Source organism: Physella acuta, unplaced genomic scaffold (genome assembly GCF_028476545.2).
Source record: "Physella acuta isolate Inbredline_101_S28 unplaced genomic scaffold, ASM2847654v3 ptg000178l, whole genome shotgun sequence".
NCBI classification, from domain to species: domain Eukaryota; kingdom Metazoa; phylum Mollusca; class Gastropoda; family Physidae; genus Physella; species Physella acuta.
Window position 1 is genome coordinate 1,093,857 of NW_026731697.1, and position 25,323 is coordinate 1,119,179.

Genomic DNA, 25,323 nt, shown 5'->3' on the forward strand with positions numbered 1-25,323 from the left:
CCCAATTTATGCAATCTGGTTATTGTTATTTTTTGTAATATCAATAATGTATAAGCTGTGTGAGTGTATAAGAAGGTTGATACCAAACTACCCACTTGTAAGTTGTATTGAGAAAAATACCAACCATCACAACAGAGACCTAATCACCATCTCCAATAAAACCCACTAACCGATGAACATACAAAACCCCTCTAGTTTTTACTAATGCGTATTTATCTAACCATATATATATATATATATATATATATATATATATATATATATATATATATATATATATATATATATATATATATATATATATATATGTATATATATCGTAATTAGACCTTTGTTGGTATTTGTCTTTGCTGTAAATGAGCTCAGCGCCGTCTCATCTCTCGCCTCATGAGATTTTATTACCCAGAGTGCTTTAGGCCTCAGGTGTGCTGCTTCAGGTATGGTGGGGACCACAATCAGCCCGTCCCCAGCCCTGTTTCCCCCCCCCCCCACCCACCACCCTGTCTTGGGTTACCAATCTCAGGCGTTAATTAGACCCGGCTGGCAATAAAGTTATGGTCCTGTCCCAAATGAGGGTCTGGGGATTGATTAATACCAGAGGAACAATAGTCTAACAACGGCTGGCGTCTTGTGGGAAACCAGGGAACTGTCACAGGCTACACCCAGTGTGGCTACACCCAGTGTGGCTACAGCCAGTGTGGCTACACCCAGTGTGGCTACACCCAGTGTGGCTACACCCAGTGTGGCTACACCCAGTGTGGCTACACCCAGTGTGGCTACACCCAGTGTGGCTACACCCAGTGTGGCTACACCCAGTGTGGCTACAGCCATTGGCTACACCCAGTGTGGCTACACCCAGTGTGGCTACACCGTATGGCTACAGCCACTGGATACACTTCATGGTTACACTCACTAGCTACATGTAATGGCTACTTTCAATGGCTTAATTTAATGGCTACATCCACTAACTACAGACAATGGCTACAGTCAATGGCTACATCCACTGGCTACACCGTATTGCTACACTCAGTACTTTCATTTAATGGCTACATCCATTGGCTACTGTGAATGGCTACTCTCAGTGACTACCGACCCAATGAGTCCCCACTTAACCTGGATGAGTCTCATATTTAAATTAGAGTGACCACAAGGGACAGTCGCCATGCCACGTGACAACCGGCCATGTCATCCTATAGATGTCAGATAAATGTCACAAAAAATATGACATTTATCATATGACAACCAACCACCAACTTTGAAAACAGATAACTCTTGTCGTTTCTAACAAGAGACAGGTGGAGTTACCTTTTTTTTCAATCAAATCACGGTACCATCCTGCCACCAATGGAGGATTAGTTACCAGGTAGATATATTAACCCTTTGCGACCTACGCCAAACCAAAATAAGATGAAATAAATAAATGTTTGGAGAATGGAAAATGTTAAATTTGCTAGGGACGAATCAATACTTGCTTTTCATTATTGGAAGCAACCCTGTCCAGAATAGCGAGAAATTCCAGAGAGGAAAGCATGCGTATAAAAATGGTTTTAGTTCCAGCCATTTTTACAGCTTTCAAAAACTTCCATAGGGAGAGAAAGAAGAATGTTTTGGATGGCTTCGGCTGAAGGGGGTGGAGGGGGCGGGAAGGGGAAATCACTCCTAAGACGACAAGAGGGACACTGGAGCTTACCGTATCGTGTGTGGTTACCATGGCAACGGGCCACGGAGCCCAGGCGACCATTTACGGGATTCACCTGAACAGGTAGACGAGGTAGAATGGGCGGGGGGAGACGGCATCAAGTGATGAAAGAGTTGGGGACCAGCATGGACCAGATCGAAGTTTTGAAGGGGAAGCGTCTGCCTTGACCTTCGCGACGGCGAACCAGCGAATTTCATTTGATTCTCATTTTACCGGAACTAGAGATTTGATGAAGAAAATACGGCGCGGATTTATTTTACAATACCCGTTAAAACACGTTATTCAAATAAACTGTTGTCTTCATTTTATTTATCGTTTATTTTTTGCGGATTTTTAAAAATGTATACAATAATAAGTCTTCAGTAATATCCGAAAACTATTGACATAAAAATAATGGCAAAGACGAAATATGTATTTGTAAGTATAGGTGTGAGGTCCACGACAAACTGAACTGCGCCGTTGACTGTTTTTGTTACCTAGTGAATTCTTTGTAAGGTACATTTTTATAGCCAAACTTTTGGTGTTTACATTTCAATGTATCAATTATATTTCCGACAATAGAATCTTACTGTGTACGTTCGTGCCTGCTGATGCTCTGTACATGTCTTGTGTTGCTGTTGTTGGTTGGGACGTTGGCCGTTGGTTATGGCCTGACTTGAAACAGGGCCATTCGCTATATTGTGTGGCCAAATCCGCTAGGGGCCGCCAGATATTGTTGGTTTTTTTAATACGTCATTACGGCGATCACGTGGGTTTCTATCTTGTCGGCTTTATCTAAGGCCAATCTAAATGGAAGAAGGGGATCCGTTTGTGTGGACTACTGCATGCTTGCGGGGGTAGTCGGGGTGAAGGTGGGGTAGTGGTGAGGTAAGGCAAGGTAGTGCTGAGGTAAGGCAAGGTAGTGGTGAGGTAAGGCAAGGTAGTGGTGAGGTAAAGCAAGGTAGTGGTGAGGTAAGGCAAGGTAGTGGTGAGGTAGTGGTGAGGTAAGGCAAGGTAGTGGTGAGGTAAGGCAAGGTAGTGGTGAGGTAAGGCAAGCTAGCGGTGAGGTAAGGCAAGGTAGTGGTGAGGTAAGGCAAGGTAGTGGTGAGGTAGTGGTGAGGTAAGGCAAGGTAGTGGTGAGGTAAGGCAAGGTAGTGGTGAGGTAAGGCAAGCTAGCGGTGAGGTAAGGCAAGGTAGTGGTGAGGTAAGGCAAGGTAGTGGTGAGGTAGTGGTGAGGTAAGGCAAGGTAGTGGTGAGGTAAGGCAAGGTAGTGGTGGGGTAAGGCAAGGTAGTGGTGAGGTAAGGCAAGCTAGCGGTGAGGTAAGGCAAGGTAGTGGTGAGGTAAGGCAAGGTAGTGGTGAGGTTTGTCATTAGATATTTTTAAGGTAAGGTAGTGGTAAGGTTAGGGAAGAGTAATGGTGAGTTACTTGTTTGGCAGTGGTGATGTAATATAGTGTATTGGTGAGGTAAGATGGTGTAATATAAAGCACTGGTGAGATAAGGCGTGTCCAGGTGTTGTCCGGGTATTGTCCAGGTGTTGTCCGGGTATTGTCCAGGTGTTGTCCGGGTATTGTCCAGGTGTTGTCCGGGTATTGTCCAGGTGTTGTCCGGGTATTGTCCAGGTGTTGTCCGGGTATTGTCCAGGTGTTGTCCGGGTATTGTCCAGGTGTTGTCCGGGTATTGTCCAGGTGTTGTCCGGGTATTGTCCAGGTGTTGTCCGGGTATTGTCTGTGTTTAAAATGTTGATCTTTGGCTCTTGTATCTTTACAGTTCAATCAATCTGTACAATGTACAACGTGTACTCATGTGTACGCTACATCTGACTCGATCGTACATCTGCACTCTTATGATGTCTCCCCCACCCCCGCACACACATTACGGCAGCTTATACCCTATACACACCTAGCTAACCTGTCTCCCCCTCCCCACCCCACTCACACCTGGGTGATCCATCAATATCACTTAACTTACAGTATTGAACACAACGGGAGTAAAGGTGGATAGGTGTGTGGGTGAGAAGGGTGACACAGGGGTGACTTGCATTGAGTGGTGATTTAGTGACAATGGTGACTACATGAGCATTTGATCCAATCAGTTGCAAAAGACTTTGAGCTTTTGAAGAAGGGTTCTCTACAGGTATGACATAACACACAATACAGTCATGGAGCGGTCACGTAACATGTTTCTCCGATAAACTGTAACATTTCTCAGGTCTACCTTAGTGTAGCTGACGTTTACAGTTTAGTTGGAGGGTTTGGGGGGGGGGGGGGGGGGGACGTAAACATTCGCTGCTAGTTATGACATCACATAGAGCCTTGTGACGATATGTGATGTCGTCGCACATCTCTAGGACCTTGTGGGACTTTATGTCGCGTATTTTGCAGACGTATTTGTGGTGTTTTGGAAAATCCGCGTATAAAATTATAAATGAAAAATCTTAAATTAAATGGAGAATGCGATTTTGGAAAAAAATGTAGTTCACTAGAATAAATCATTTGGTAACGTGTGAGATAATGAGAATATTTTGAGCAAAGATTTGTCAAGCAGCAAATAATTGAAGTAATATAGTAAGCTAATAGCTACTATTATACCCCCGTCTCGCTCACATAACGCCGCCACACAACATAGATGGGCGTGGCGCCGGGAAAATGGATGCTGTTGTTTTCTCCGGGGTGGGGGTGGGGGTGGGGACACACACGAGGCCCGCACTGAGGTTTGAACATGGACTGTCTCTGTTGACGGTGGCGCCCTCACCTCTAATGATACCTGGCTCCTGTGATACATCGTTCAGTGCCGCGCACACCGGGGAAATCCGTTTATTTCGTTTCGGCCGGTGTTCTTTATAAACGTGTCTTCTGACGGGGAACATTTACTACATTTCCCGTCCTGCCTCGTTCTGGAGTTATTAGGGTCAATCAAACTTGGTCTCGGCCAATCAATTTGAGCTGTCACTTTATAAGAGCTTTGGTTTTGTTCAAGAAATAAAATATTAATAGTTGCCCAGAAACGCCAGCCCCGACTTTTTTTTTCTTTTAATTGTCGGATTTTTAAAAAAAAATGTTGAATAAAAATGACTAATATTTTCTTTTTCAAGCTATCAAATTTGAAATGTGTTAGTCAAAAATTGTTAGCGATATGTTGTAGAGGACATCCGAAATGTAGAATATAAATTGTAACCAAGGTTAAGAAATGTACCGACATAAAAAAAATTGTTCCTTTTTTTTTTACCACCGTGTAGCTCAAAATAAATCAGTTCAAGTTAAAGTGGTCTTTTAAAAAAAAAAAAAAAAGGGGGGAAAAGATACCGGCGTTTACCTGTTGCTAAATGGTAACCATTCAAATTACTATTTTATTCGCTTATTTTCATTCACTGATTTTACACTTAAATAAAATAAATTACTATTTTATTCACATATTTTATAGGCCTGCGTATATAAAATTAAATTACTATTTTCATTCACTGATTTTACACTTAAATAAAATAAATTACTATTTTATTCGCTTATTCTACATGTAAATAAAATAAATTATTACTTTTATCCATTTATACCACACGTATATAAAATCAAATCACTCTTTGTATTTACTGATTCTTCAGGTATGTAAAATTAACAGTAGAGCTAGATGCACGGCATCATTTTCGTAACGGACAAACAGAAAATATTTATTGATATGTTTACAAAACGATTAAATAAAAAAACAAGTATAAAAATATATTATATATATAATAAATATTCTTACATTTTACATAGTGAGAATATTATAATATTTAAAGGCTAGATCTAAAATCAACAAAAGTATCTGAGGCGGCCAAACACAAGTGCTAGAAACAAATGTTCAAATTTTGTTTCTTCTGTCATAGCAGGAAGTTGTTTATATTGGAACTGTTTTAAAGAATGTATACTCCTTTTAGACGCCGATCTGTTTTTGTTTGTTATTGTTTTACAACTTCCATTCTCACCAGCGGAAATACGCAAAGTCAATCAAAATGTTGACTTCTTTTTTAATGATTAACGGTTCAAACAATATATTAGGAATTTTATTTATTTTTTAAAGTATTGCTAAGTTAACAAAATTATATAAGCGCTATAAACCAAATGTAGGTTCTATAAACCTTATGTATGTCCCATAAACCTAATGCAGGTTCTATAAACCTAATGCAGGTTCTATAAACCTAATGCAGGTTCTATAAACCTAATGCAGGTTCTATAAACCTAATGCAGGTTCTATAAACCTAATGCAGGTTCTATAAACCTAATGCAGGTTCTATAAACCTAATGCAGGTTCTATAAACCTAATGTAGGTTCTATTAACCTAATGCAGGTTCTATAAACCTAATGCAGGTTCTATAAACCTAATGTAGGTTCTATAAACCTTATGTATGTCCCATAAACCTAATGCAGGTTCTATAAACCTAATGCAGGTTCTATAAACCTAATGCAGGTTCTGTAAACCTAATGCAGGTTCTATAAACCTAATGTAGGCTCTATAAACCTAATGCAGGTTCTATAAACCTAATGCAGGTTCTATAAACCTAATGTAGGCTCTATAAACCTATAATGTAGGTTCAGTACCGCTCAGTACTCTATTCTAGCTGCCGTAGCACCACTCTGACTACACGAATTGACTCACTGAGGCCCGTTTGTTGTTTGTGCATATAAAAAAACTCTTTTAATTTCATGCGGGGTGGTGAGATGGGGGAGGGGGGGTGTAAAGAATTTCAACGGCAACTTGGAATTCACGCTTTGTGAAGATTTGCATGTAATCCATTTTTAATGCGTGTGTGCATATATTCTCTTGTTGTATGACTAGCCCTTGTTCATTGGGATCCTTGCCTAACCGTGTGTCTAAACCTGGTTCCCTGTGTTCCTTGCTTTACCGTGTGTCTAAACCTGGTTCACTGGGTTCCCTGCCTAACCGTGTGTCTAAACCTGGTTTCCTGGGTTCCTTGCCTTACCGTGTGTCTAAACCTGGTTCCCTGGGTTCCTTGCCTTACCATGTGTCTAAACCTGGTTCCCTGGGTTCCCTGCCTTACCGTGTGTCTAAACCTTGTTCCCTGGGTTCCTTGCCTTACCGTGTGTCTAAACCTGGTTCCCTGCCTTACGTGTGTCTAAACCTGGTTCCCTGGGTTCCCTGCCTTACCGTGTGTCTAAACCTTGTTCCCTGGGTTCCTTGCCTTAGTGTCTAAACCTGGTTCCCTGGGTTCATTGCCCCATCGTGTGTCTCAACCTGGTTCACTGGGTTCCCTGCCTTACCGTGTGTCTAAACCTGGTTCCCTGGGTTCCCTGCCTTACCGTGTGTCTAAACCTGGTTCCCTGGGTTCCCTGCCTTACCGTGTGTCTAAACCTGGTTCCCTGGGTTCCTTGCCTCACCACCTCCATCCCATTGTCTTGCCTAGCTTACCTGGTCCATATTCTGGTGTATAGTGTTAAAAATTAAATTTGACTTAACTTTTATCTTTGTTGGTACATTTCAAACGTAGTAGTTGAATGTGCCTAGTTTATTGTCTATACAATAATGCAGCCAATGGTGTTTGGGTGCTTTTTGGTAGTGTTTCGCTGAGGTGATTTATGGGTGGTTTGTTGATGTGATGGGTGTGCTACTAGGATAATCCTTGACACATTATAACCTTTTCGACGATCTACGTCTCATTGACATTAACTGTCTTGCGGAGATAATCTGTCTCAGATAATCTGTGCTTCATTAAGATAGTCTGCGTCTAATGAAGTCAATTTCTGTCTGTGATAATCTATCTAGCTGAGATAAACCGTGTCTAGCTGAGATAATCCGTGTCTAGCTGAGATAATCCGTGTCTAGCTGAGATAATCCTTGTCTAGCTGAGATAATCCGTGTCTAGCTGAGATAATCCGTGTCTAGCTGTGACAATCCTTGACCGGTGCCTCACTTTTTTCTGTGCCTGGTGTGAACCCACCACGCCCACCCCCAGCCCGTCCCACCCCGGGTGATGGCCTCGCATAATGAGCCAAATATTGACCCAGATAATTGTAGCGTTACCTTGCGCTGACCCCTAACACGGAAGTCTGAGAGCGAACTTAGCATGACGTCATTGGTTTCAGCAGGACACGGCACCCGACTCTACCACTGCACTAACCTTTATGGGTGGAATACTCATGTTGATCAAATACTACATCGGTTTTCATTGCTTCCTAAATGTGCGATTAGTGATAATAAATATCTTAGGATACTGCTAATGATTTTGGCGAAAACAATTTTTTCAGAATTGATATAACTGAACACTTTCACCTGAATTTATAGGTTAATTTTTTGTTTCGTTCAAATCGCTTGTTATTCTGCGTTAAAATAATTCTCGGAGGTATCGGAAAAAATGACTTTCCCGTCTTTAGCGCCAGTCCCTGTTTGAAATTTCGCGTGGAATGTGTAGGATGCAGCGGCGGAAAAATGATTTTCTGTCAACCCACACCGGCACGGAGTCGTCTGCTAAAAAGCTCGCACTTTAGCCACACCTTAAATAAACAGAACCGGTGCCGGGCTTTTAGACCGGCTCGCTGACGTGCCGGTTAAAATAACACCGGGAGCAGGACTGTCCACTCTCTATCTCCTGCTGTTGCAGCAGCTGACAACTCGACACAGCCAGTTGAGATGTGGTCAGCCACGCTAGGTTTTTTTTTTTCAATTATATGCAGGAGAGTTCACCCACACACACCGTGGACAAATCATGCTAGAGTTTCTTTAGGGTGTCTTGGGTGCTGTCACTCGGTTCAACTGAAAATTATTTTACCTTGATAGTGCACGTGTATATATATATATATATATATATATATATATATATATATATATATATATATATATATATATATATATATATATATATATGTGTGTGTGTGTGTGTGTGTGTATGTATGTATGTATGCACCCGAAAGTTGAAAGAGTCCAATCATTCATTAGTTGCCATACCAATCGTGTGTAATTAAATACATTAGGTGAGTAAATTAAACACTATATGATCTGATGTTTTCAAGACAGAGCCCTCTCTATCCTTACCCCCTCTACACACACAAATAACAATGGGTCTGTTTTATCTGACAGAAAGAAGCGCGTACGTCCAAGAAAATGGCGAGTATTGAAATAAATATTGTGAGAGTATATTTTGACAGTAACAAAAGTTGTGTATAGAGTGGTGTAGGGAGGATGATGTCACTGGAACTTGTTGAGATAACTTGTGCCACGTCGGAGGAGAGGGGGGTGAGAGAGGGGGGAGTGAGTTCCTCCATTGATCTGCTCTACCTATAGCAGGGCTCAGCTCTAGGCCCTATGTTTCCTCGCTGGCAGTGTGGGTGAGTGGGTGGGTGGGGGGGAGGGCCACAGACTCACGGGGTCTACTCGCGCACCGCTTGTCTCCCCGTCCCCCGCCTCCCACCCACCCCTCCCCGCCTGATCCACCTCTCCGCGTGTCACCTTCCTCCCGCCACCCACCTCCTGTGTGTGTCCACCTTGCTCCCCCTACACTCCCCGTGTCCCTGCGAGCTCACCCTGACGAAAACCGTGTCGATCCCTCTTCATTTGCCCGACGTTCACATCGGAGGGTGCCAGCTCCTCACACAAGCGCTCCTCCCCTAGGTGGCAGCACCGAGTTATCTCCTCCCTGCGTCTACATTAGGATACATAGCCCGTTCAACATAAGGTAGGAATCTTTATCCACATAACTGTATTTGGGTGGGAGTTTTTTTTTTCTTAAAAATAAAATTCTCTCAATTTCTCAGCAAATTGTGGATTTTATTATATTTTTTTTCAAAACGTTGAATAAAATCACGTTAGCTTTTTGAAAAAGAAAAAAATGTTTTCAATTGTGAAAAAAAAAATCGAAACGACTAACCGATTATTAAAGCTGATTGGCTTATATTTTAGTTGCTGTACTAATGTACTATGTTGGCAACTTGATCTTAATTTAACGGTGGTGTTGTGTCAGTCACAGCACATTGTTCACATACAGAAGACAGTTAACTACAAGATACACCATTGATGGGTCAAAAAATGTCTTAATAAAACTGTTCCGGAATGTGTTGGGTATAGCGGAGTTAGCCCTATGTTTAAAAAAACAACGTCAATGAGAGTTTGAATATGTCTACCATGGGGCATCGTTTGGTCCCTCACGTCTGTCAGTCACCTCGTTAATCCTAGCCGAGTGTTGACAGCTAAAGCCGGTGGTATTTTCACTTCTGCTCTGTCGTGTAGGTGGGAGAGTGGGGGTTAAGACATGCCGCGCTACTAAACAGCTGATTAAGCTTACATGAGTAATGGTGATTACACGTGTAATTAGCCCCTAAAGTCCACGCCAGGCATGTAAGTGACTGGTGGTCGGGGCGAGTTGTTGTAATGGTGGCCCGACATGCAAGCACCGTGTGACGGATACAGGTACTCTGTCGTCTGCTGGTCTTTTAGTCAACGGATCAGTGGAGGCTGCAGGTAGCGTGTCACGTGGCTGCCGTGAACATAGGCAGCGCCGTGATCGCTGGCCAGGTATTCGTGACAACATTACATAATGGATTACATTTTGTGTACGTAAGTAGCGTCACGGGGGAGGGGGGGGGGATTTAATGAGGTAAATTGTTCTTAGACTTTAGAAATTGTTCTTATATATATATATATATATATATATATATATATATATATATATATATATATATATATATATATATATATATATATATATATACTATATACTATATACTATATATATATATATATATATATATATATATATATATATATATATATATATATATATATAGAGAGAGAGAGAGAGAGAGAGAGAGAGAGAGAGAATTTTACATACTCACACACACACACACACACACACACACACACACACACACACACACACACACACACATATATATATATATATATATATATATATATATATATATATATATATATATATATATATATATATATATATATATATATATATATATATATATATATATATATATAGTTGTATATAGATAGTGTGTGGCAAGTTAATTATTGACTAAGTCGACCAGTTTAATTTTTATGAAATGGGTTATTGGTGTTATGCTATCGGTTCAAACTGTTGTTAGTTGTTAACCATAAATAAACACGATTAATTTGTTGAAAATGTTCAGTAACTAGAAGATTTGGTTTGGTATGTGAGCGGTGCATTGTTGTGCTGGCTTTTGTAATGATGAAGTTTACCTAAGGTTCAAACAAGGGTTTTAGGCGCCGGCCAGGTAAACGGTGCTGCCACTGTTTACGCTGGCTGCCATGGCAACACACTCGGTTCGCCATTGTGACAAGAGCCACTGGGAGTACCGCTGGAATAATTTCCTGGGTCTGGACCCGTATGACCCGTATGAGAGAACCGTGGGTTCTTCAGAGTTACCTGAATGGTTAAGAGAGGGGGTGGTGTACGATGCTGGGGGGGGGGGGGGAGTATTTGACAGAAACACTTAGAAACAGCTAGAATTTTCTGGTTCTAAATGTGATAGGTGAACGAGTAGAATGGCTTGCCTTAGTTTGTCATGGGTGGAGTTGCCCCCCCTTTCCCCCCCCCCCCCCCCACCCCATTGTCTGGTGCACAAGCCTGGGTGGTGTCAGGGGTATCGGGCGACAGCAAATCTTGCAGACGATAAGACAACCTGTATCGATCCCATGGACGTGAGCGGTCTCAGGGCGGTTGGTGTGAGTAAAAGAGGGCTGAGGCCGCTCCCCTGTTGGAGCTAATCCTAAGCTGTTTTTTAGTGCCGGGAGGGGAGGGGCGCTGCGGAGAGGATGGGGTGGGCGGGGAGGGGGTGGTGAGCTCGCATGTGTGTTTCTTCTAATATATTCTCATCTTCTGCTCACGTCCGTGGACGGTATCGAATCGTCGATTGAGTGTATCGCTATGTGTGGTCAGTAAAACTTGGTCAGTGAACAATATCGCATCTACAAAGTATCGTAGATGACCAGTAAACATTGAGTATCATAGCCTAGTTGGTGGTCAGTAAGGTATCGATAGTGTCGTAGGACAGCGAAGTATCGTCAGAGTCCAGTATCAAACCGCCAGTGGTCAATATCGCTGAACGCTATGGCCAATATATTGCAATAAGTTTGCCTTTGTCTTCCGTGTGACCGTGAATTAGATCTACTGTCTTTGTCTGGCTGGAGAGACGCCCTGTGGTTAGCTGGGGCTGCCCTACCCCAAAAATAAGATCTACTGTCTTTGTCTGGCTGGAGAGACGCCCTGTGGTTAGCTGGGGCTGCCCTACCCCAAAAATAAGATCTACTGTCTTTGTCTGGCTGGAGAGACGCTCTGTGGGTAGCTGGGGCTGCCCTACCCCAAAAATAAGATCTACCATCTTCGACTGAGGAGACGTCCTGGGGCTGCTCTACCCCAAAAATAAGATATACCATCTTCGACTGAGGAGACGCCCTAGCCTTCCAAAATTGCCATGTCGTTAAAAAACTACAGACACCAGCTAGCATCAGTGGACTTTGGTAGTTAGGCCTCAAACAAATTTTTTTTTAAATTTTGTTTAAATACCACTTCAAGTGTGTTGTTTACATTGTGGATAAAGAAAATAACATTTGGTTTAAAAAACTAAATATGCGCGTGTTAACACCACCCCCCCCCCCCACCCTCAGTCCCCATTCCCCACCGCCCCTCCCCAATTATTTACAGTTGTGAAGCTTCGACTGCCAACCAGCGGTTCACCTCAGTACAAAAACAATACACCCTAACCGTTTGTTGACAACCAACCACTTATGGCCTCGCTGACACGTGAACTCTACTTCATCTTTCTCTAGTGTTGTGTAGCGTTAAACTTGACATCAAACTTGTCAAATTTTTATTTGATCTAAATGGAACTTGTCACCGCTCCCGTCTGAAGGTTGCCGTCTGCGGGAGCTTTGACACGTGGTTCAAAAGTCCCTGCGCCAGACTAGGCTTGTTTTGTTTGCAATCAATTCCCGCCAATTCTGCTGTGACAAAACATTGATCCAACAATATTGCACCGGAAGTAACACTTGTATCAGTTGAGTTTAATATGACCACAGCCTCGCGCACGTGATCAGGATCAACCAATGAGAGACTTGCCCAACACTGTTTGAATGACAGCCTATGATAGAAACTTTCTCAAAGTTGACCTCAGATGATTGTTTAGCAAACAACAACCTAACTTGATTATCATATTTAGATTATGTTTTAATTCATGGATTTTTAAATATTAAACGCTTTTTTTATAAATGTAACTTTTTATAAGATTAGAATAAACTTACTGGAGTATGGGAAGTAGTTTTGTTGCTGTTTGAGTCAAGTCCAACCGTGACGGTTCAAGTCACTTGCTACGGGAACGAATCCCACTAGCTCCAACTTTTTTTTGTTAAGTTTGAATTGTGTTGCTGACATGTTGGTTGTCACGTGTCTTCCCAGAACCCCCAGCAGACGATAGTATGACGTCAGCGAGAAGAGCGTCACCCCAACCAATGGAAGCAGAGAACCGAGTCGACTCCCCTCTAGAGGAAGTCTCCTCCAGGAAAACCTCGCCAGTTCCAGGAAAAATTCCAGAAGTTTCTAAAGGTCACCCAGAGAGGAAGAGACGGGCTAGTAGTGAAAGTGGTGATGTAAGTCATTTGTTGTATTAGGTCATTTCGTGTATTATGTCATTTGTTGGTTCAGGTCATTTATTGTATCAGGTCATCTGTTGTATAAGGTCTTTGTTACATAAGGTCATTTGTTGTATTATGTCATTTGTTATATTTGTTGATGACTCAGTCTTCTGTTTGTGAAGACACAATATCTATATCAGTGTCATACATCAAGTTTGCTAAGGCCCCCTCCCCCCCCCCAATCCTCCCATTATATTGTCACAATGTTGAAATGTATCACCCTAGTGAAGTACAACACCCCCCCCCCCCCCTCCTCACATCTTATCAAATAACCTGATATTCTTAATGCAGGCTTTTGATACCTGAGATTGACAAGTAGACATTTATTTCTCGCTGTAATTAATTCATTCAAACTCTTAGATCGTGTTACGCTAATTGTCATGTGATTAAACATGATAAAACTACTTTGTTGCCTTCATAACTATACAATACATTCGTTTCATTCGTTAGCTGGAAGGTAATGATCCTACTTTGTAAGTGTTGATGTTTATGGTTATATATATATATATATATATATATATATATATATATATATATATATATATATATATATATATATATATATATGTATATATATATATATATATATATATATATATATATATATATATATATATATATATATATATATATATATATATATATATATATGTATATATATATATATATATATATATATATATATATATATATATATATATATATATATATATATATATATATATATATATATATACATATATATATATATATATATATATATATATATATATATATATATATATATATATATATATATATATATATATATATATATATATATATATATATATATGTATATGTATATGTATATATGTATAACGTGTTTTTTTCCATCCAACAGAGCGCTATGACCAAAACAAGTGAAGGTAAAGACGATGACGACGATGATGATAATGATGACGATGAAAAGATCCCAGTAGGTCAGGACATTGACCCCGAGCGGTTAAAGGCCTTTAATGTAAGTTTGTCTGGCACTATCTCCCGACCACGTGACCGCGAGTTTGACTGTTTGGGCCCGGCTGACATGACAAATGGGCACGTGTGATGGGTGTTTGGGCCCAGGTCGTGTATTGATTGGCTGAGCAATCAGTGACAAGCCACTTTGTTGGGTGATCAAATGCAGCGTTGAGTCTCATTAAAGCTCAATGGACGCGGTACTTGGACAAATCATTTCTACGTTTTTAAACTCTTTTGATCCCTGGCCTAAACCAGTCTACAATATCGGGGGTTTGGCCCATTGTTTATTAGCTACTTATAGACGTTCAACATACCTCTACACAAAGAGACATCTTTGTCCCCGACTCTAGTTTTTGATAGGACTCCTAAACACCGCACCCCCCTTTACAAACTCCATACTAGCACCTCTTATTACCTTGCCCCCCCCTTTGAAACCTCTATACTTGGGCCACTCATGACCTTGCCACCCCCCCCCCCCTAAAAGCTCTATACTTGGACCACTCATGACCTTGCCACCCCCCCCCAAAAGCTCTATACTTGGACCACTCATGACGTTGGTTCTCCCCCCTCCCCCTAAAACCTCTATACTTGGGCCACTCATGACCCTGCCCCCCCCCCCCCCCCTTACAACCCCTATACTTGGACCACTCATGACCGTGACCTCCCCCTATCCCAGATGTTCGTGCGCCTGTTTGTGGACGAGAACCTGGATCGGATGGTGCCCATCTCCAAACAACCCAAGGACAAGATCCAGGCCATCCTAGAAGCCTGCGACAGGCAGTTCCCGGAGTTCCACGAACGCTCACGGAAACGGATCCGGACCTACCTGAAGTCGTGTCGGCGCATGCGCAGATCCAAAGAGCACAATGGCTGGGAGCCAGTAAGTAGAAAAAATAAATTTTAACATAACATTTAAGTCGTATGTGTAGATTTAGCTCCGTGGTCAGGTCGTCTAGAGCTTGTACGTCATTGTCTGAGTACAGACATATGGGTTGGGCGGCATATACCTGGCTATACTGGTTGATAGATGGTTGATAGATGGTTGATGAATGGTTGATACCTGGTTGATACCTGGTTGATACCTGGTTGATACCTGGTTAATACCTGGTTAATACCTGGCTATACCTGGTTGATAGATGGTTGATAGATGGTTGATACCTGGTTGATACCTGGCTATACCTCGTTGATAGATGGTTGATACCTGGTTGATAGATGGTTGATACCTGGTTGATACCTGGTTGATACCTGGTTGATACCTGGTTGATACCTGGCTATACCTGGTTGATACCTGGTTGATACCTGGTTGATACCTGGTTAATACCTGGCTATACCTGGTTGATAGATGGTTGATAGATGGTTGATACCTGGTTGATACCTGGCTATACCTCGTTGATAGATGGTTGATACCTGGTTGATAGATGGTTGATACCTGGTTGATACCTGGCTATACCTGGTTGATAGATGGTTGATACCTGGTTGATACCTGGCTATACCTGGTTGATAGATGGTTGATAGATGGTTGATACCTGGTTGATACCTGGCTATACCTCGTTGATAGATGGTTGATACCTGGTTGATAGATGGTTGATACCTGGTTGATACCTGGCTATACCTGGTTGATAGATGGTTGATACCTGGTTGATACCTGGCTATACCTGGTTGATAGATGGTTGATACCTGGTTGATACCTGGCTATACCTGGTTGATAGATGGTTGATACCTGGTTGATACCTGGCTATACCTGGTTGATAGATGGTTGATACCTGGTTGATAGATGGTTGATACCTGGTTGATACCTGGCTATACCTGGTTGATAGATGGTTGATACCTGGTTGATACCTGGCTATACCTGGTTGATAGATGGTTGATACCTGGTTGATACCTGGCTATACCTGGTTGATAGATGGTTGATACCTGGTTGATAGATGGTTGATACCTGGTTGATACCTGGCTATACCTGGTTGATAGATGGTTGATACCTGGTTGATACCTGGCTATACCTGGTTGATAGATGGTTGATACCTGGTTGATAGATGGTTGATACCTGGTTGATAGATGGTTGATACCTGGTTGATACTTAGCTATACCTGGTTGATACCTGGATTCTCCGTAGGTTAGTGTTCTTCTGGTTCTCTACGACCCCTGTCACTTCGTTGTTTGACATGTCACGTTGTCAGTGACGTAGTGACAGGCTGACACCATCACGTGACACCCCATAACTTGAATTGTTAATGTGTATGTCACACACTAGTTGCGACTGACTCGCGTCAAACAAAATTTAAATGTAGCGTCGGGATAGAGTAGCGATTGCGTCACAAATGAGGCGATTGCGTCACATAACGGCGGTGAATTAAAACCTTTGATAAACGACTCTTTAGAAGTGACTGTATAAAGAAAATAAACTTGATAATTGAATAAACGATGTGGGTGCTGTTTTGTCTGCATCATAATTTCAACTTTGTAAGGGGATGTCAATATTTCGCTTTCATCCATCGTCATCCATAGACGACAGAGAAAGCAGGATAATTTTTTTTAAATCCTCGTTACGCTTGAGTGATTCGGTATTCAACTGTGTCGCTTGCGTCTCGCCCCAGTGATCCGTCTTTAGGAGATATTTGTAGGGAAGTTTTCCGTAGAAAAGTTTTTTTTTTTCTCCCGCGATTCGCATGCCTGTCACTTGTGAGTGTTGGATGCATTCAGTGAGCAAATAAAAAGTTGAATGAATTCGCCTTAGGAATTGGATGTGAGATTTTCTTTTCTTTTTTTTTTATTTTTTTGTAAAAACACAACAAAAAAATGATTTAGACCTCAGCGGAGTGGATAGAGAAAAAAAAAAGAATGCGACGAGGTGATAAAATGCTTGCAACGTGTACAGCTCCATGCAGTGTTGAATGCAACTTATATTTATTTCATGCCTGTCTCTCTCTCCCACTAACGACCCCCGTCTCGTCCCCCAGCTCAGGCCCACCCCGCCCCATCTGACGTCAGCGGCAGCCGAGAGTCTGTTAGCCACAGCTTGTGAAAACGAAAGTCAGAATGCTAAGCGCATGCGCCTTGGCCTCGAACCACTTCCGGTAAGTGAGCGTCACCAGTCTACTCAGTGTAAAATAATGTTTTCAATTACATTGGGATTTTTTAAAAGTTTCTAACACAGAATTGTTTTAACCCTTTTAACGCTGGAACTCTAAATTATAAACATTGTGGACATAACCAGCATTCCCCCCCCCCCCCTCCTGTACAGGGGGTGTGAGGGGTGTATGCTTGTAGGAAAGATGAAATAATTCAAGAGCCCAACCAGCCTAATATATTATTGATACAGCCGACAAATGGCTCGCGCACCCCTGAATGTCGGCTTTGTGGGACGGGGAGGGTTGGTCAGAGTAAAGCTGTTGCCGGTGTATGGGGGGGGGGGGGCTCTGTGAACCTAATGACCACTGCATTGTTAAGTAGGCTAAAATTATAAATGGGTTCTTTTTATTGTTGCTGTTCATTTTTTGTAATATCCCTTAATTGACAGTAATTCATGTCGTAATGTGTCAATAATCTATCTCATCAATGACAGTTTTTCATTCTATAGTCAGTAATCCATCTCATAATTGTCAGTGATTCATTTCATATTTGTCTGTTAGCTATACCATAATACCTCTTCCTCTTAATTATCAGCAATTGAAATTTAAAAAAAAAAAGAAAAGCTTGCTCTAAAACTAACAAGTTCACAATCAAATGCAGAACAATTCACCAATCACCCACCTACTACGAAACTGCAATAGATAGATCAGTGGTGTGGTGACATTTGGTAAAAGGAAGAATATTTGGTCGCTTGGACTGGTAGCTAGACTGTAGACTTCTATTTGGACCAAACTCAGTCTATTTGTCAGACCAGTGTATGACAGACTATCTTTTGCCGGACTAATCCGTTCTGTGATGACAGTTTACGACGGAGCAGTCTCTGACTGATATAATGACAGTTTATGACGGATAAATGTATGATAGACTTTAGCTCTGCTTTAGATATCCCAGTCATCACTAAACTTGAAACAATACAAAACCTACACCTGCTATAATTAGGCGTATGTGATGTCAACTATTTACATATATCTTGCCTTGGTTTCTCTCTTTATAAGTATATACTTAGGAGAGCCATAAAATGGCATTGTCTACCGGTAAGGAAATGCCAGGGGTATTTGGTGAATTTAGAAGAAAAAAAAAGCAATAATCAAAATTTAAATAGCGGCCCCGGAAGAACGTCATTGTTGAGCAAGTGGGGTGCCGTGGGCTGCAACAGTCAAGAAATTCTTGCTGTACAGGATGTGCAATTATGCCAACATTCGGGGGGACAAAGACGCTAGGTGAGAGATGGGGGGGGGGGGGGAGGTGATCAATACCTCATGTAAGGGAGGTAATTTTTTTAGGTTTTAATGCAGCCTAAATACTTGTGTATAAGCTATTGTATGGTGGTGGGGGTGGGGAGGTAGGCTACCTGTGGGGTGGTCATTAGGCTCCATTGTTTTACCTGGTTGAAGTGGGACTGAGTATCCTTGGAGGACTGATTACTATAGCTACTCGCATATAACGTCATCTCAGTAGTTTGCAATGAGAGATCAGCTGTAGGTAGTTAGTATAGCTGTCACAGAAAGGTGTTCGTTGTTTGAAATGTAGGTAGTTAGTATACCAGTCTAGAGCTGATACAGAAAGGTGTTTGTTGTTTGAAATGTAGGTAGTTAGTATACCAGTCTAGAGCTGATACAGAAAGGTGTTTGTTGTTTGAAATGTTAACTCTATCACGGCCCTATCACACCAGCATGGAAATGTCTGCTTGAAGTTTGGAATAAAATCCTGTTGAGACTTGTATGACACATGATCACGCCCCCCTCTTTTCTGCCCCCCCCCCCTACCCTCACCCCTCCCCCCCCCCCTTTGGCCGGACATTGGAACCGTGCATAAAAGACCAGCACGGGGTTCCGTCTGTTCCCGCCTCACCTGTCTTTGTGCCAGACTTCAGACAATGCCGTCTTCTGCTACCGTCAAACGGTTAATATTTTAGCAGGCGGCAATACACGCCTATTAAGCCGGGGGACATTTTCTGCACATTTGTTTTGTTTTATTCTTTTATTTGAGAACCCTTGGCCTCTGGAACTTGTATAATTTCATCAGCTTGCCAATACTTTCAGTTTTAAAGTTTCCATCAGCTTGCCAATACTTTCAGTTTTAAAGTTTCCATCAGCTTGCCAATACTTTCAGTTTTAAAGTTTCCATCAGCTTGCCAATACTTTCAGTTTTAAAGTTTCCATCAGCTTGCCAATACATTCAGTTTTAATGTTTCCGTAATTTTACCAATACATTCAGTTTTAAAGTTTCCATCAGCTTGCCAATACATTCAGTTTTAAAGTTTCCATCAGCTTGCCAATACATTCAGTTTTAAAGTTTCCATCAGCTTGCCAATACATTCAGTTTTAAAGTTTCCATCAGCTTGCCAATACATTCAGTTTTAAAGTTGCCATCAGCTTGCCAATACATTCAGTTTTAAAGTTTCCATCAGCTTGCCAATACATTCAGTTTTAAAGTTTCCATCAGCTTGCCAATACATTCAGTTTTAAAGTTTCCATCAGCTTGCCAATACATTCAGTTTTAAAGTTTCCATCAGCTTGCCAATACATTCAGTTTTAAAGTTTCCATCAGCTTGCCAATACATTCAGTTTTAAAGTTTCCGTAATTTTACCAATACATTCAGTTTTAAAGTTTCCGTAATTTTATCAATACATTCAGTTTTAAAGTTTCCGTAATTTTCCCAATACATTCAGTTTTAAAGTTTCCGTAATTTTACTAACACATTCAGTTTTAAAGTTCCCGTACTTTTTTAATACATTCAGTTTTAAAGTTTCTATCAGCTACAGTATTCTATGTCAAGTTAAATTTCAATCATGTTTAAAACAATTGGCCTACAGGTACTTTTGTTTGTTTTTCACAATTAAAAACTCAGTATATATGTTGAATATTAAGATGTTAGCTTTAAGGTAAATAATTCCCTTAAAAAGATGTCAACATTAGAATAAACAATGCCCCTACAGTGATGCCCTATTTTAGCCAGCACGCTGAAATAATAAGTCCAGTTACACTGTTATACAGTGGTAGATTACGTAACTGCCTGTTTACAGGCTACATATAACAAAAGTCATGTGCCTGTTTACAGGCTAGCATTGGCGATCCCTAGGTGACTCTATTGATCACCCCCACCCCACCCACTACCCCCACCCCACCCACTATTTCCACCCCACCCATCCTCTGTTATATGGACCAATCTTTGTACCTTCGATCAGTTTCTGATGAAATATTTCCTTTCTTCATAACTAAAACAACGACATTTCGTTCCTGTTTAAAGTCTCATCCATCCATCCATCCATCCGTCCGTCCATCCATCCGTCCGTCCATCCACGTGCTTATCCAGTCTCCAATCAGCCAGCCGCATCCACTCACCAATTGTCTTTGTTGTTCGTCCCGTATTGTCCCCACATTGCAACCCGTCGATCCATTCGTCTTTAGCCTAATTTCCCCTCCCCCCCCATCACCCCCCCCATCCTCCCCCCCCCCCCCCCGATTCCTCTGCTCACTGTAAAGTTTGCCGGCCCAGTATCGATCCCCTAGGTGAGCTCACGCTGGCAGTAACGGTGCGTCTTCCACCCCCTGTGCCTTTGTCCTGCGGGTCACCCCTAAGCCCTTCACAGTGCCGGCCTCTCCCCTCCCCTGCCTGACTCCCTCCCCCAAGTAGGACCTGTCTCTCCCCCCACCCCCACCCCCTATGCCTCCTGATGAAAGGGGTTAGTCCTATCGATCAAACGTCAAATGGTTTCCTCTCTCGAGGTTTAGACGGCCAACACAGGTACCTCTGTGGGTCCCACCGTGTCTTAAAGATTGTTTAGACGGCCAACTGTGGGTCCCGTGTCTTAAAGATTGTTTAGACGGCCAACACAGGTACCTCTGTGGGTCCCACCGTGTCTTAAAGATTGTTTAGACGGCCAACACAGGTACCTCTGTGGGTCCCACCGTGTCTTAAAGATTGTTTAGACGGCCAACACAGGTACCTCTGTGGGTCCCGTGTCTTAAAGATTGTTTAGACGGCCAACACAGGTACCTCTGTGGGTCCCACCATGTCTTAAAGATTGTTTAGACGGCCACCTGTGGGTCCCACCGTGTCTTAAAGATTGTTTAGACGCCCAGCACAGGTACCTCTGTGGGTCCCACCATGTCTTAAAGATTGTTTAGACGGCCACCTGTTGGTCCCACCGTGTCTTAAAGATTGTTTAGACGGCCAACACAGGTACCTCTGTGGGTCCCGTGTCTTAAAGATTGTTTAGACGGCCCACTGTGTCTGAAATTTGTTTTTTATTTATTATTTTTAAATTTAAGAACGATTCACACAAAGTCTAATTTAAAAATTAATATCTTAAGTAACGGACAGTAATTAAATTATACGTTTTACATTAGGTGTCACCCCACTGTGATAGTTTCGCCTTGTCTTATAACCTCGGTTACAACTTAGTTGTGATCACGTTTTCAAAAGCTCAACATTTTAATTCAGAGAGGTGTCCATATTTAAACTTTTCCTTTAAAACTATAAATATATATGTTTTTAAATGTGTGTACTTTCCTGGTTAGAAAATATAAAATCGGTTTATTTTGGTTTCATTTAATGTTAACGACCCACCAAGTAATGTTGATGTCATGCCAGTTAATTCACCTGAAATATTGCAGAACGTGTCCTGTGTCAACTAAATCTGGCCAGATATTAAAGTGGGGATCTTTAGGGACTTTGGCGGGGTTTTAAGTTATAAGTTGGTTAATTGTCTGCAAGTTGTCTCACGTGCCTTGTGCTAAGTGATGGTGCCAGATATGGCAGCCAGAGGAAATATTTCTGTACAAACTAAATATAACACGGAGGTTTCATTTTGTACGAGGCATCGTCCATATTTTAATTAGCTTTAATTAGTTATCTCCACGCTGCACAGTTGTTGTTTTGATTGTTTTATTCTTGGTCGCTTTCAGACTACAGGACATACACACATTTCAGACTGTCGTCTGCAGATAAATGTCAGTCAGTTATCTGTTGCTAATTTTAGAGAGGATAATTTGTAAGTGGTTAACCAATGAAATATTAGACAAAGGACAGAATTAGCTGTGGCGCAACCAGATGTGATTTTGTTAAGACGAGTTATTGTTAAAAGGTTGATAGATGTGTAATGACATCCACTAATTATCACATACGTGGTCCGGATGGTGTCTGTCCATAGCTAGTGTGTCATAGCTGCCTGCCCCCCACCCCCAGTATGGCATAGCTGCCCCCCCAGTATGGCAAACCTCCCCCCCCCAGTATGGCATAGCTGCCTGCCCCCCCCCCCAAGTATGGCATAGCTGCCTGCCTCCCCCCCCCAAGTATGGCATAGCTGCCTGCCTCCCCCCCCCCCAAGTATGGCATAGCTGCCTGCCCCCCCCCTCAGTATGGCATAGCTGCCTGCCCCCCCCCCCCCCAGTATGGCATAGCTGCCTGCCCCCCCAGTATGGCATTGCTGCCTGCCCCCCCCCCCCTCAGTATGGCATAGCTGCCTAGCCCCCCCCCCCCTAAGTATGGCATAGCTGCCTGCCCCCACCCCCCCCCCCCCCCCGTATGGCATAGCTGCCTGTCCCCAGTGTGTCAAACACAGCTCAGATGAAACCACCCGTACTCACCTATTGACAAAAGTGAAAGGTAAACGATTTGTCCTGGCGCTAGTCAACCACTTACTCCCAGAAGTCTGGCCTTTATTGAGTTGCCGCCCTTGTTAGGGGAAGGTACTCGTGCTTCACAGAGGTCGTCAGTCGTTAGAGATGGGGGTGGGGGAGTGGGGGGGAGGGGTGGATTGTTTCATACATGAACTTGCTGGCACTGATAAGCACCTACTAAAAGAGAAAAAAAATGTCCCATGAATGGATACCTACGTTCAGGTCTCGAGTCAAATTACTCTGGCTCCTGTTGGTTATTTCATTGTTAGGGTGGTCTAGCTTTAGGTTTTATAACCCTAGTCATCAGCCCAGCTTTATTGCCTGATGCCTCAAATACAACCAGGAACTAAAGTCTGTCTGGTGCCTCAAATACAACCAGGAACTAAAGTCTGTCTGTGATTTTGTCTGGTGCCTCAAATACAACCAGGAACTAAAGTATGTCTGTCTGATGCCTCAAATACAACCAGGAACTAAAGTCTGTCTGTCTGGTGCCTCAAATACAACCAGGAACTAAAGTCTGTCTGTCTGATGCCTCAAATACAACCAGGAACTAAAGTCTGTCTGTCTGATGCCTCAAATACAACCAGGAACTAAAGTATGTCTGTGATTTTGTCTGGTGCCTCAAATACAACCAGGAACTAAAGTCTGTCTGTCTGATGCCTCAAATACAACCAGGAACTAAAGTCTGTCTCTAACTTTGTCTGGTGCCTCAAATACAACCAGGAACTAAAGTCTGTCTGTCTGGTGCCTCAAATACAACCAGGAACTAAAGTCTGTCTGTGACTTTGTCTGGTGCCTCAAATACAACCAGGAACTAAAGTCTGTCTGTCTGTCTGGTGCCTCAAATACAACCAGGAACTAAAGTCTGTCTGTCTGGTGCCTCAAATACAACCAGGAACTAAAGTCTGTCTGTCTGATGCCTCAAATACAACCAGGAACTAAAGTCTGTCTGTCTGTCTATCTGTCTGTCTGGTGCCTCAAATACAACCAGGAACTAAAGTCTGTCTGTCTGGTGCCTAAAATATAACCGCGAAATAAAGTCTGGGTCTGTCAAAATAAAACTTGAATGACGGCAGTCTGTGCTTTAGCAGCAACCCCTCTATATCTATGTGAATAGATTCTTTATGTTTTCCCTCAAGCCCCCCTCCCCCCCAACCCACCCCTCCCCCACTCTTTCATCTTGAACAAACGATCTCCCAGAGGCTACCTGGGGAGTGTTGGGAGAAGGACGCAGCAAAATCGATGAATTTCTGGGAGGAGCCAGACCGTTGATTCGGTTCCTGTTCCCTTGGCAATACCTGGCGCTACCCGAGTCTTGTGGGGGGGGGGGGGGGGGAGTGATCAGCTCGCCCTTTAAGATTTTTTCAATAATGTTTTTTTTAACGTTTTTTTCTCTACGACGGTAATAGAAAATTATTATTTTCTCCGTCTCTTTCTCTGTTTTTCTTTCTCTCGCTCTCTGAATATATACATACATACATATATATATATATATATATATATATATATATATATATATATATATATATGTATATATATATATATATATATATATATATATATATATATATATATATATAACGAAAAGGAGTGCTCCTTTATAACAAAGGATACTACGACTTGTATACAAATTAGAATCATTTCTAATGGATGTTTAGACGTTGGCAATTGAATCAATGACCATTGTCACAGGTTGTTCTCATCAATCAATGGCGTGCCATCAATACTTGATGAATATAAGTTTGTTTGACTGGGTCTAATGGCCCCATTGATTCATTGACGCCCTCCATCGCCCTCGCTGCTCACGTCTTCCGGTCACATGACTTGCAAATGTGAATGGGTGTTCGGTCAGACGGTTGTAATCTTGATACTAGTGTTATCTCAGGTCGCCCCCTCAGTACCCCCTCCCCTCCCCCCACACACACACTCCCACCCACCCACATACAATTGTATACTTGATTTATGTTGTATGTTAGAGACTAGGAGTTACATCACATTAGGGCTGTTTTTTTTTCCTTGCTTTTTTTTTCTAGTACTCTAGCGGTCATGTCTGTTCGCTAAGTATTTCGATAGGTAAAGTCAACTTTTGCTCAGTTAAATCATCCCTACTCTGATTCTATCTGAATCTTCACTGCCATCTTTGTTTATATTTAAAGCTGAAGTAACTTATTTTTTTGTCATTTTCCCCTTATGATTGATTTAATATTTTAGGCAAATGGCTATATCTTAAACAATATATAAAA

General features: G+C 42.1%; 1 protein-coding gene across 1 annotated transcript in view; it reads left to right on the top strand.

Annotated features, from left to right (window-relative positions):
- Nucleotides 1-25,323, top strand: part of LOC131936479 (nucleolar protein 4) — an 83,513-nt gene that overhangs the window by 49,001 nt on the left and 9,189 nt on the right. Inside the window, exons 6-9 of the mRNA XM_059293494.1 lie at nt 13,092-13,282; nt 14,211-14,327; nt 15,003-15,206; nt 17,284-17,400. Coding sequence (XP_059149477.1) covers nt 13,092-13,282; nt 14,211-14,327; nt 15,003-15,206; nt 17,284-17,400 — 629 coding nt within the window. The remainder of the gene's footprint in view (nt 1-13,091; nt 13,283-14,210; nt 14,328-15,002; nt 15,207-17,283; nt 17,401-25,323) is intronic.